The 13,497-nt window shown below is 42.2% G+C and overlaps 1 protein-coding gene and 1 long non-coding RNA gene across 3 annotated transcripts; one reads left to right on the top strand and one right to left on the bottom strand.

The window, feature by feature from the left end:
• The first annotated feature begins 256 nt into the window (after positions 1-256).
• relb (v-rel avian reticuloendotheliosis viral oncogene homolog B) lies at positions 257-10,087 on the top strand. 2 transcript variants are annotated; one of them, XM_046389189.1, is made up of 11 exons: positions 257-558; positions 805-825; positions 1,650-1,816; positions 5,041-5,355; positions 6,061-6,227; positions 6,366-6,457; positions 6,608-6,739; positions 6,830-6,934; positions 7,473-7,688; positions 7,824-7,895; positions 8,762-10,087. In XM_046389189.1, the coding sequence occupies exons 1-11, from the start codon at positions 498-500 to the stop codon at positions 9,202-9,204; spliced, it is 1,791 nt and encodes a 596-aa protein (XP_046245145.1). In that variant the 5' UTR covers positions 257-497; the 3' UTR covers positions 9,205-10,087. The 2 variants fall into 2 exon arrangements, with proteins under 2 accessions (XP_046245145.1, XP_046245144.1); XM_046389188.1 differs by having other exon boundaries at positions 258-558; positions 8,759-10,087.
• Positions 9,245-12,917, bottom strand: LOC124059308. The gene is made up of 3 exons (XR_006843384.1): positions 12,593-12,917; positions 11,350-11,448; positions 9,245-9,380 (listed from the first exon to the last, which is right to left on the bottom strand). It is a non-coding gene; the product is annotated as an uncharacterized LOC124059308 (long non-coding RNA).
• Positions 12,918-13,497: the final 580 nt, after the last annotated feature.

Here is a 13,497-nt window from a genome sequence, read left to right as displayed (position 1 = left end):
TAAATAAGTGTGTCGGGTGGGTATTTTAATAGTTTTAAAAGTGTTGTGCATACACAATAAAACAAACAAAAATATTACCTAATGGAAAAAAGTTCGTGTGAGATCAAGGTGATGAATATTCAAATATGTGAACATTGTAATAGGCTCAAAAAGGCTGCAGTACCTGCTTGTCCCCGGGGGGGGCTTTCCCGCCTGGGAGATGACGTAATGTTAAGGGGATTTCCACACCAGGAACCAACCAATCAGAGCAAGTCTGTGAAAATAACGCAACTGAAGCAAACTTCGCTTCAGACATCATTCGACACATGGCTAGAAGACAGCATAACAGCTCCTCCCGGGTCTACAGTAACAGTCAGAGGTGGTTCACAGCCCGAAGAGCTGCTTTTTATTAACCCGAGCTGGTTTTAAAGAGAGCGTCGAGTTTCGACCCAGGAAAGAAGTCACATACCGGAAATTATTCGGTTTGGAAAGAATTCAGCGACACGAAGGCGGAGTTGATGGTCGTTAAAGACTCCTCACATGCGATGAAAGACATGGATGTTTTCAACGGGACCCCTGGTAGGTTTTTGGAGTTAACTTTCACGTTCGTGTGTGTGTGTTTGTGTGTGTGTGTGTGTGTGTGTGTGTGTGTTAGAGAGAGAGAGCTGACATCATCACCAGGCATGTGATTTGTCAGAGCAGGGGAGCCAACACCCATAAGCCGGCTCTTGCTGCTCTGCTCGGTGCAGGCTTTAACATTTGCAGTCGCACAGCTGTGTTTGTATCGTGTAGCCACTGACCGTTTGCTCTCTGTTTGTCCTGCAGAGCGAGGACCGAATGACTTCGGTGAGTATAAACTCTGGTTTCTGCCGTTTACCTTCTACTCATGCAGCAGTGTGAGTGTGTGTGTGTGTGTGTGTGTGTGTGTGTGTATGGGGGCAGTGATGTGTTGTTGAAATGTGTGACCTGAGGCGACCTCATGCAGATGTAGATCATTAGTATTTCTGCTTCCTCCTTTTATATTATGGTTAGTACGGTGGCCCCGATGTGCAAGGCAAAATATTTCACGAGACTCAACGGCATACGCAATATTCCTTAGTCTCCCTTTTATCTTCTGACTGAAAATCGTGATAGTTCCCGAGTTTGTACAGTCAAATTGCTTTCATTTGTCACAACTGCAGTTCAAAACATCGAGTTTACTATCACAGCAAATACACTCGAGCCATTGATTTGTTATTCAGTTTTCTCCCAGAAAATAGTGAAATTATTTCTCAGTTATCACAGTTTTTGAAGATAAGGTTCTGCTGATTGCCTGGTGGATGAATGTTTTCCTGCTGTAACTGCATTGTATGTGTTTAGTGACAACTTGGTCGATATGTCACGCAGCGTGGCTACAGGAAGCTCTAGTTTCTGTTTGGTTAGAGGGGTGTCAGACATGATATACCTCAACCACAGATTTAAATGAGGACGCACCGTGCACTTCACTACTGTTAACTACAAACGTGTATATACAAGCAAAAAGTAGCCTTTATTCCTCATTGCTTTAATGAGAAATCGGCTATGAAGTGTCATTGTTCTCAGACACTTTACATTGGTTCAGCGCTACTTTGCCATATGAGATGCTGATCTGTTTATCATCAATAAGTTTTTGGGTTTTTTTTTTTTTACAGATCTCATTGAAGAGATCATCACAGCGGACGAAGAAAGGACAGCCTGCCTCCCTGGACCTCCTCCCCCTCCTTCTAGCCTCATGTGCACGCCACACGGTGTCAACCCCAGGAAGCTCCGACAGAGCTCCTCCCAGCCTGTGCTGGTAGCAAGAAGCACCGCAGTTCAGGTGAGGTGGAGGGGTGGGTGGGGGGCTGGAGGGAACCGAGAAGCCCACGTGGTCTGCTCTGGTGTGTTTGTCTCGGTGTGGTCGTTTGTGTTGTTTTGGTCTGGCACTGATCTTCCTCAGTGAGCGGTTTCCTGGTATGACTGTTGGCAACACCCCGAGGGCAAACGTGAAGGTGTTTCTCTTAGCTGTGGTTTGTGTGCTAAAAGAAGGAGAGAGTGGAAAAAGTTGCTTTATACACGCTAAATAATTTTCTTAGTGATTGTTGAATGTCAAGTGTTTTCCTGCATTTTGCTCTGCATATTCAGAACTGTGGCTTTTCCCAGTTTCACTCCGTTATCATCAAAACAAATCGTCCATTAATCGATGCATCTATTTTCAGAAAACCTGTAGATGAAAGTTGTGGTAATTATTCAGTTGTTTAATGCGCAGTGTGTAACTTTTGTCTGTTGTTTCTGGCAGTGACTGTAATTGCGCAAACACTGTAGACGTGCTTATGACACCACAGTTTTTGCCAGTCTCCTGTTTGCTGTAGCCTACTCTGTCACGATACACGCTCCACCCTTCGGCTCTGGCCAAGCAGTCTTTGCTGGCTGGCGTTAACCTCTGGTATTTATCTGAAGGTGATAGGCTTCACCGGCATTGTTTGCCAAGTAGTTGAATGTAACTGTTCATTTATCTATCAGAGTCCTGAACTGCAGGTTTAAGGTCAAGTATCAAACAAAAATGACCAAAAACGTTTCACGTTTCACCCCATACTCAAACCTCCCTATTTTTCCTCTTGTAAGTTTTATTTATCAAGCTTGATTGTTTTGGTGTGAGTCGCCAATTAGGCTCATTCTCACAACAAGACAGGTCGTAAACATCAATGTCGTCTTGCTTTTATCTATCTATATTTATTTGTTGAGCTCCACAAGTGACATCTCTCCAAAATTCACACCAAAAACAATTTAGATGGACTCACAGCACTACAGGTTAGGAGGAAAAATGATTTGGGGGTGAACTGTCCCTTTTAAGAGAATGTTTTTTGTGGGTTTTGGACTGTTGGTGAGTCAAAACGTTCAGCCAGGCGAGCAGTTTGAAGAAGTTTGGGAATCTTTCGCTGTTTTCTGACAGCCTTCATGTTGCTCTTGGATGCTTGTTGATGTTGAATTCAATAATAGCGGAACCTACAGTCAGGCTGTCAGTCGCTGTTAAAATAATGTGCCACCGTCTGCGGTGGATGAAACGTCAGTGTTGTACATGTGTATCCTCCAGGTGTTTGGCTGTTGTCTGTTTTGTCGTCATATTGAGTAGTAATCAGGCAGCTATGCAGGTCAGGCTCTTACCATAAAGCACGTGGTTTACAGACAGCAGGGAGATCAGAAGTGGTGTAATCTGATAAGACTGTAGTGACGCTGTAGCCTGCGCGGACAGGTAACAAAGTAGGGCATAAGAAAACAACTGAAACCCTTTATGAGCAAATGGCTTTGGTGTGAGTAAACACAGTTTGTTGGAGAAAAAAAAAGTCTTTGTGGCCTGTTATAGAGGCTGACACACCTCCTCAGCAGGCTTTCCTGTGGGACGAGTCAGAGAGAGAGAGAGAGAGAGAAGAACGAGGAGATGAAGAACTGTAATCTGACGCCCACTTTCAGTTCGCCGTCATTTTTGTTTACTAGTCAAACCCACTGGGTAGTATTCGGGAGGGGTTATAGGTCACTGAACTACTTCTCCAATTGGTCGTCGAGCTGAGCTGACTTCCTGCTTCCTGCTCGCTGGGACAGTCTGCCAGGCTTTTGTTTAGCTCCGGTGTTTTATGGTTAACAGGTATGGCCATGCCGACTCGCTCGTAGAGGCACACTCATGAACAGACATCTGTGGCTCAGCAGGATATTGTGAAACCCGATCTCATGCACAGGCATCATCCAGATCTCTGCAGCAGTGGTTCAGCGAGCACAGGCGACAAAGGGGGTCAACTTCTTTACTGCTTTGTTCCCGCCAGGTTTGATTATTTATTTGTCAAACTGATGTTTCAGGAAGACTACAGCTTTGTTGTGATGCTTTGAATGCTTTTATTCTTTCCTCCACCATCACATGGAAGCCACCCTGAGGGCCTAAGTGGTCATAAATTGATGGGTGAAGGCAAGGAGCGTTGTAGATAGAGAAAGTAAAAGCAGTACTGAGGGAGATACACTCAATAACAAGTGTGAGTGGGAACGGAAAGAGGTTGGTGCAATGTGGTGCAATGCAAAAATAAGACATTTAGACTGCAAGAGGAGGAGTCAAATGAGCACATGGTCGAGTCTGTGCACTGATGGAAAGCACATGTATGAAGGAGAGTCATGCAGTGACTCAGTTTTGCTGCTTGGTTTCACTGCAAATATGATGCAGAGTGCTTTATCCACAGTGTCAAACAAGCCTGTGACTGTGCAGTTAATATCGTTGTTATTTCTTCTACGTTTATGTTGTTTTTGTGATACACGGAGGCCTACAGACATAAGTAGTACTCATGTCTTTCTCTTAAGTCATAATACCAGTACAAAAAAATGCTTTTTTAAAAGTAAGTCCTGTTATCAAAATGCTTCAGTAAAAGTAGACAAGTATTATCAGCAAAATGTACCATCAAAAGTAAAAATACTATCCCCCTATGGCTGATATACTGTTATCTATTACATGATTAGATCACCAGTATTGATGCTTTAACTTGTGAGAAGCATTTTATTGTTGTAGCACGTCGAGGTGAAGCTCGTTTTAACTACTTTTATTTACATTTTGGTCATTTTGTCCAGTGGCTCCCAACCTGAGGGCCATGAGATAAATGTAAGACGATTCATTTTGTGTTTATTCTCTTTTCTTGTGAAAGTTTGAATAGTTTTATTTCTTTGGACATCAAGGGTTGGTCAGAGTTTGGCTTGATAAATGTCTTTTATCTTTAGCAACATGTTGAGAACATGTTGAGAAGAAACAGACTGAAGTTTGGTTTTTATATCAGACACAAGTTTCTCAACAATGTTTTAAAGCCATTCTGGTGTTAATGTGGTGGTGCAAAGTTAGTTAAATTTTAGTTAGCAGTCATTGTCTCGGATCACAAGACATTATCTGCTGTCTCCATTCTTAATTCTCTTTGTTCTTATCCCTAATCTCGTCTTGTCGACATCTTTTTATGCTGCCGCTTTGACCATGTCTGCAAAAGAGGGTTCCAGCCTCAGTTGTTAATAAGGTTGTGTTATATTTATTTTTTTTTTTAGGCACAGCAAAACTGCACCTTCCCCCAACCCCTGCAGAACTCGTGCACTTCAAGAGAGATGGCTCATCCTTCGCGGGGAGCTGCCTCTCCAGGCGGTTCCTCTCGCCGTGGTCGAGGCTACTCCCCGTGCTCGCTTGGCTCCAAGACGTCCAACACTGAGATGCTGGAGCGGCTTCTACAAAAGCCCAAACTGGTGGTGGTGGAGGAGCCCAAAGAGAGAGGCATGAGGTTTCGCTATGAGTGTGAGGGACGCTCAGCCGGCAGCATCCTGGGGGCGTCCAGCACTGAAACCAACAAGTCTCAGCCTGCCATAGAGGTAGACCCATTACAGTTAAATTTGTTTTTGGCCTCAAAGGGGGTTTACTAGCTGTCAGAGACCGTTTGGGAGGGTTCTAGCCATCGCTGTTTGGTGTGTACACTTGAACCCAGACGGGTAGAGATGGAAGGATGTGGGTTGTTAGAGTCAATTAGAAAGTCCCCACAAATCCCAGCTCAAGTGTGGTCAGAGATGGGCGGTTTATCCCCTGCCTGCATACTAACAAACATTTTGACACATTCGTTTTCACATTTTATACAAACACCATCACACAGTGAGCACTGCACTTGAGGCACAACATCAGTGGATGACTGCAGTCTGTGTATATGAACTACAGTAATTTAAGTAAAGCCCTTGATAAAAATTTGGGTTTTAGCAGTAATTAATCTCTCCTGAATTGGTACCTCAGGCACTGGTGAGCAGATTTATTAAAAAAAAAAAAAAAAAAAAAAAGCTTTGATTGACAGGTATTCTGAATTGCATTAGCCTCAGATGGTACCTGAGGAAGAGCGCCAGAATATTTATTTGATGAAAATGTCTCTGGATTTAAATTTGAATTTAAACAGCTCCTCTCCTTCATTCTGATAATATCACTGTGTTGCAACACGTCTTGAATAACAATAAATCACTTAGCATATCATGCTGTAATTTTCTGTCTTCTTGCTTCTTCTCTCTTTCATCTTCCTGTCCTGTTCTCTATTTCAGATTCAAGGTCCGATTGACCACTTAAAAAAGGTCACAGTCACTGTTTCCTTGGTAACCAAAGACCCGCCGCACAGGCCTCATCCCCACTGCCTCGTGGGTAAAGACTGTCCAAATGGTTCAGGAATCTGTGTGGTCATGATCAATCCTCACAGCAACCGGCGGCACAGGTGCACATCACATCTGTGGTTCATGTCTTCTTGCATTTCTTCTTTATTAGATATATTTAAATAACATTGTAATATCTTCTGAGCAAATGTGTTTTTTCTTCTTCCTCTTCTTCTCCTTCTTCCGATCTGAACCTGCAGCTTTGCTAACCTTGGTATTCAGTGTGTGAGGAGGAAAGAGCTGGACATTTCACTTCAGAAGAGAAGAAGCCAAAATATTGATCCTTTTCAAAGTAAGATGGATCCTAATGCAGTTCATTTTGTCACTGTCCTATAACATCTGTATATTTATGATACAGTTTCTTCTATCCTTTTTGTTGCAACGCATTATGACTCATCGAAAACAGGCTCCATGATTGATTTTGCGTCTTTTCATCCCTCAGCTGGTGAATCAAAGGGCATTGAAGACATGGACATGAACGCAGTGCGTCTGTGTTTTCAGTGCGAGCTGGAGTGGGATGATGGCAGAAAAGACTGTCTCAACCCAGTGGTGTCCAACCCCATCTATGACAAGAGTGAGACATTGCCAAACACACACTTGACCACAGCATGAGCAGCTGCATTGATAGATACTCACACATTTTGCCTGGCTTGTATTTTCACAGAGGCCACGACAACGTCTCAGCTGAAGATCAGCTGTTTGAACCAGAACAGGGGTCCCTGCACCGGCAAGACGGAGATCTACATGCTTTGTGACAAAGTGCAGAAAGGTAAGTTTTATTCATGTCCCTTCTTTACAGAATATACACAGGGTGGACAAAATTAGGCTTCACACAGCAAACACAAGACAAGGTAAACTTTCACTGCAGGAGACCAGTGTGTAAAACATCGTCTGCTGGGTCAGATACATGCCTGGTCAAACTGCAGACACTTAAGGTATAATGTTACACTACTGTTGTTAGCAGCTATTGTTTAAGCAGGGTAATTGAGTCATGTTTAAACAAGTGAGCGAGGGTGTGGGCTGTTTTTTGATGACTTTTCGCTAACCTCAAAGGGTATTTTTACTGCAACTTACTAAATTTATTTCAGTCACCGTTGAAGAGGGCCATCTTTCAGTCGCTGTTTCTCATTCTGATACATTTTCATTTTACAGTTATTTTCCCTTGTTATCTTAAACGAAATACTTGGTTAGGATGATAGAGGACTATAGCAGCTACACTGGACACTTGAACTCAAAAATAATCCTATATTCCCCTGTATTTTTTCCGATCAACATGGCTCTGTGTGTGTGTGGTTTCTGATCCACAGATGACATCGAAATCATCTTCAGGCGAGGGTCATGGAAGGCGAATGGGGAGTTTGCCCAGACAGACGTTCACCGGCAGATTGCTATCGTGTTTAAGACTCCGCCCTACCAGGACCAGGACATCACAGAGGAGGTGGAGGTCAGCGTCTCCCTGCGTCGGCTCTCAGACCAGATGGAGAGCGAGCCTGTCAACTTCACGTACCTGCCACACAACCCAGGTCAGTCCAAGACTGTGCAGCGCTGAACTGTGTGGTCTGTGGGGATTCTAATGGCAGGGATCGACTTTGGCTGGCAGATAATTTTTTTGAAGCAATAACAGGAGATCAAGTGAAGTATTTCTGTCCTAATTTCAGATCCATATGAGGTGAAGCGGAAGAGAAAGATAAAATCAGAGATCAACTTCAGAGAGAAACCTTGTGTGACAGGTAAGGCCTGGGGATTGTCACTTCTTTTCGTGTTTACATTTACTTTGTATTTAATTACATTTACGTGTTTACTGGCTTGTAGAAGGTTTTCTTCAGACTGCTTGCTTTAACCAGCCTTTTTGCGCTATCAGAACTTGCTCTCACTGAACGTAACAGGACCCAGGTCAATTTATGCCGTCGTCAAGGTAACATTCAATTGTAACAGCAGCCAGGTGGGCGCACAAAGCATAAAATCGCAAGATTACTGACCCAAAATTTGACATCAAAGAACATCCATCTAGTCATCTGAGAGCCCGATCACTGCACATTATCCTCCAGTCACACAGAAATTCATACCTAATGTAAAACTAGTTGAGTGGCGACCGATCTGGTATACCACTAAGCCATGACATATCACGCACAACACCACAACCCTGAAAATGGAGCAGCTAAATGAAATTCAGCCATTAATTTTATTATTTAAACCTGTGCTTTCTGTGGAAAGGCCCAGTTAGCTCTCATCTCAGAGGGGAAGTTAAATTTGTCACGCGTGCATGTATTATACTACAAAGTTAAGTCAGGTGTACATAGAAATTTGGTGAAGTAGAACACTACAAAGGAGCACTAAAGTACTAACTGCACAGAGATTCTACCTTCATCAAGAGTTTGTGGACAGGAGTTACTGTAGTGTGTTGTGTTATACAGGGGGAAGTTTCTGTTACATGACTTAACGTCAGTGATGTGAAGCGGTATACTAGGTTCAAACGGCAACAGTCACGTGTCGCGATCCCAGTATAAAGTTCTTTACATAATAACTGACCTGCGATCGTATTTCTAACAGGTACTCATTGTCTTTGTAACACCATCTGTGTCTTCTCCTCCAGCAGAAAGTGCACCTGCAGCAGAGCAGCCCTTCCACTTCCAACCGCCTCAGACCACGTCTCCAGACGAAAGGCTTTGTGCTGCCCAGCCTGGGACGGCCGCTTTAGCGGAAATGTGTTACAACGAGTTCCAGGACTCAATCAGTGGCAACGATGCGATGGCCATCATTAATCAGCTGATGGAGGAAATACCCGCGCCGCTTTGGGACGTGATCTCTGACCCGAGCTTCTCCTTGCCCATGTCCTCCAGCTTTGAACACGGGCCGGAGGGCAACGCCACGTTTGTCAACATGGACATGAACTTTAACCAGAACTTGTACACTCAGGACATTTCCCATTACAACGACATGCAGTTCAGCATGCTCGTCAATGAGAGTCAGACTTCCCAGTCAGAGGCACAGGACAGCTCCTTCAATGCGGTTCAGGTGAAGACAGAAGAAGAACTATGAGGATGGGCCAGGATCACGTAGCGCTTTCACACATTCTCTCTGTCCACTTTAAAAGAATAATTAAACATTCTGGGAAAACATGTTCATGACCTTTTCTCCTGTTTCCAGTCTTGTGCCACCTGCTAGCTTCAGCTTCGTATTCTGCACGCAGACGTGAAAGTGGTGTCGATCTTCTCCTAAAACACCAGACAAGAAAGCAAATCAGTGGATTTCCCAAAATGTTGAACTTCAGGAGTTAGAGCTAAACAAGATTATGTTGTCTACTCACTAACCCCGTGTCTTTATCTTTGTCTACAGGCCTTGCTGGTCAAGGCTTTAGCAACCAGGATCAGGTTGACATTCCTAAATATTAAAATGCTGCTAGCATTAATCTTAAGGTCAGAAGAAGGTGATTCTCATGGTACTGTAGAACCGTAGAAACCTTTTAAGAAATTGCTCTGTATTGTAGTCAATCATTGACGCGCTAAGACTGAAATCCCTGTTATGTAATGTTTGTGTCGTCTGTTTTGTTTGCTTCAGTATGATTTTGAGGAAACGACATGACTTCCTACTAGATGCTGTTGGCAGTGTGAAAGAAATGTAGTCTGAAAACCCAAAGTTTCAAGTAGATTTTCCACATTGTTCTGTTGTTACTCTCTTTTGATGTGGCTCTCACCCCAGCTGGCTTGTTTAATATTTAATCGATAGAAACTAGCTTTGCTTGTATTCGTAGGTCCGTCTGTGTCAGTCTCTTTTGTTCTGCAGTTTCACTCTCGTGCCAGACATTCGAATTTCCACTCACAGCTTGTCACAAGTCCAGCTCCACCCCCTTTTTGCTGTAGCACTGTAGTGTCAATATTTCCGCAAAGAGACAAAAATAAAATGGTATTTTTGTCATGTCTCACTACTGCTTTTGTCGTGATTTGGTAAATGTAAAAAAGAAACAAAAGAATGCAGAAAAGGGAAGAAGACGCTTCAGAATGTGACCCGTCTTGAACAGCCTGCCGACTCACATTCCTGACCTGCTTGCTCACTTACAAAAACAATCAGTCTTGGAAACCGCAAGTGGATGATTTTTACACTTTTCATGTCTGAGCTTTAAATGTCAGCAATGTCACAAGACATCGACGTGTTTTCCCTTGACACTGACTTAATTGAAATTACAGAAATACAGTCACAGTCATGTTTTGTTGTTTATCAGACACCGTGCTGGTGAGTTTACTAGCGTCTTAACCTCACACTAGCAACACAAAGTCTTTATATTGTCAAAAAACGTGGCTGTCACATCTTAAGAAATCCAGGCTAAAAAAAAAACTCTGTTTCTCCTTTCAGTTTGTGTGGTTTCTGCTGAGGCCACAAGCTTCTTGGGAAACCAAATAGCCCTTTACAAATTTTCATAGATTGAGACAGACTGGGAAACACAGTGTTAGCTAACCTTAATGTCAACATGCAATTTAATGATTGTCAGCAGATTCTGAGCATGTTTTCCTCAAGTTACAACCTTTGATATTTTCACATGAAACTCAGCTTTTGATACAGTTTGGATGATCGGAATTTTTTTCTGCAATAGTTTCATGTTTGCGTTCTGTAATTCCCTCTCTAAATTGTGGTCTTCATTATTAGCGGCGCTGTCCGCCATTCCTGCTGTGACTGAACTGCCTTCACACAACAGAAACACCATTTGATTTGCTCCTGTATTTCTGACAAATTTGCTGCTCAAAGATCTATCTTTCACTACATAGATTTGTTTAGCAAGGATTAAAAATTGAATGATTATTTTCTGTACTGGGTATTAGTTAAGTCATACAATGCCAGAAAACAATGTTTCCATCAATCACAAGTTCCCGAACTCCAGAGTTCCAAGATCACATCCTCAAGGTGATTTTGTCTGCCCCACAGTCCAAAAACCAAAGATATAAAATAATATTCAATTATTAAACCAATAAAAGCTGGTATTTTTGATCAATAAATTAACACAGTTGTTGGTTCTGTGCGTTGATTAGTGGACTCAGCCCTTTCAGCTCTCACTACACTTTGTTCACTGTCACACTGACAAACGATTGTTTTTTACTGAGAAGTAAACAAACAGATGAATAATTTCGACAACAATTCTCAGTCATCCATCTGGATCCCCCATGGGAGTGTGTTGGTGAGAGCAGGTGTTACCTTTTCAGGATCGGTGTGTCACTGTTGACTTGGCCAGAGCACACCTGGCTTACAGCCACTGGGAAAGTCCACGCTGGGCTGGCGTCCAAGGCCTTTTATCTGGTGTACACACACAGAGAAACACATTATTTCCTGTGAAATCGTACCACCTTTCACTGCTGCTAGGACTCGTCTGGACATGTCCACATTCTTAACGCACGGTCATCCTCTCTGTTAAAAGGAAGAAAATGGGTGGTTTAATGAAGACTTTAACAAGCGTACGTTCATGTTCATTTCAGCCACAGTGTGGTTGTAGTGGTTTATTCAAACAACTACAGGAATCATTCTTCATGATGTGTTTAAAAGATTAGTCATTTCTCTGAGACTGTGCTATACAAAAAATTTTAAAGGAATAGTTCAACATTTTCAGAAGTACGCTTACTGACTTACGGACAAGAAGATTGATACCACTCTCATGTCTGCTGGACCCAGCAGCTAGTTAGCTTAGCTTAGCTTAGCATGAAAACCGGAAACAGAGGGAATAGCTAGCCTGTCTCTATCCCAAACTAACAACCTCTCTCCAGTTCCCGTCTTCATGGTAAGACATGTAAAGACAACCTGCCACTGTAGTTTCATTTTTCACAGGACCTGAGAGCGTTATCAGCTCTCTCATCTCGGCCTAATGGCCGACAAAGACGCTAGCAAGTGTGATTACCGAAATGTGACACAATTTCCTTTTAAGAGAAATTTACAGCCTGTATTACAATATTTTTTGTTGTTTTTTTTCTTTTGGTTACAAATGTAACACCTCCAAGTCAGGTTTAGTTTGTCCTGAGATTAATAATTATGATCAAATTCATCTGTGAACTTGAAACTTAAAGTCTTTGCCATTAAAAGAATTATTTCCTGTGAAAAGATTGTGCGCTTAAAAAGGACACACATTAAAATGGTCACATTGAGGTTATCCTAGCACAAGTCACTTAAATACTTCAGGGACTGCTGTAATTTCACATTTTAATCATAAAAAGACCCACACATGATCTGTACTCAAGCTATATCAGACTGGATAACGGCCCGAAGGTCGCAGCTACTTCCTCACCTGAATAAGAATGAAACCAAAGACAAAATGAGCGTGGGAAAGCGTATTTGCTAAAATTCTTGTAAATGATGTAAAATAGACTTCATTACACATTGCTATTATTATGTCTGGCTATTTGTTTATTTATTTTTCTAAATGTATTAGATTACCAGTTTCAGACTGTACCTGAGCTTTCAGGTGTCTGATTTGAAGGATGTCTGTTGGTTGATGGAGTCTCTGGGGAATACTGAGCAGACAAGATGAGTCATGTGTGGCAGAAATGATCAAATTAGAGTCTGTGATCCTGCCAGAGTTCATCAGGTATGCCCTCAGCAAGGGAAGGTGTAACTTTCGCTCAGACTATCTCACACCATTTCTTTAAAACAGAAGTTTTCCCCGGAGCCACTCCCACTTGTGGGCACAGCTGTTTACTTTCTGTGAAATCACACACATTAGAGGAAAATAATGCACCAATTGGAGTAAAAGTTTTTTTTTATTTGGCAATATATATTGTGATACTGTATATGATCCTATATATATTCTGAAAATTAAGTGACAACTTTTTGGATTCATCTTTTTTCAGCTGACAAATCAACGTACATAATCAACTTTGTGCAAAAGCAGACACACTAAAAGTAAAAATATTACTATGGCAGAATCTCTTGATAAATGTATGCAATTATGTCACCCAACCCTACACTATTCTTCCTTATTAATTAATAAAGGCATGAATTACAGGCAATATTTTGTTGTCCCTGTTTTTGAAATATCCTCACAAATACAAATAATCCCACAAGAGCTACACAAACGTATCAACAATTCAAAGATCTCTGCAGATAAAGAATGAAGACTAATCATTTTGAATGCTTTCTGAAACTGAAAACAGATTCTTCTGCAGCAGGAGGGTTAACAGCTGCCACAAATGAGTTGGATTTGGGTGTTTGTACAAACAAGACTGAAGAAAAATGTCCTTGAACTATAAGAAAAGTTACTAGAATTCAAATGAAACCCCAAAGCCACAAGGCTTTACATAGCTTTCAAACTTCACCAATATTTAAGCCTCGTTTGGCTGAGGGGGAGTGAAGATGAAC

This window comes from Scatophagus argus, chromosome 5, assembly GCF_020382885.2.
Source record: "Scatophagus argus isolate fScaArg1 chromosome 5, fScaArg1.pri, whole genome shotgun sequence".
In the NCBI taxonomy this organism is placed as follows: Eukaryota; Metazoa; Chordata; class Actinopteri; family Scatophagidae; genus Scatophagus; species Scatophagus argus.
Note: the sequence above shows the minus strand (reverse complement) of the source record. Positions and strands in the feature narration are given on the sequence as shown.

What these genes read in the sequence shown, in the direction of transcription:
- relb (XM_046389188.1), top strand. Translation starts at nt 498, where the DNA reads ATGGTCGTTAAAGACTCCTCACATGCGATGAAAGACATGGATGTTTTC. An exon ending in CACAGCAACCGGCGGCACAG is followed by an intron (nt 6,228 to 6,365) that starts GTGCACATCACA and finishes CTGAACCTGCAG; the next exon opens with CTTTGCTAACCTTGGTATTC. An exon ending in GTACCTGCCACACAACCCAG is followed by an intron (nt 7,689 to 7,823) that starts GTCAGTCCAAGA and finishes TCCTAATTTCAG; the next exon opens with ATCCATATGAGGTGAAGCGG.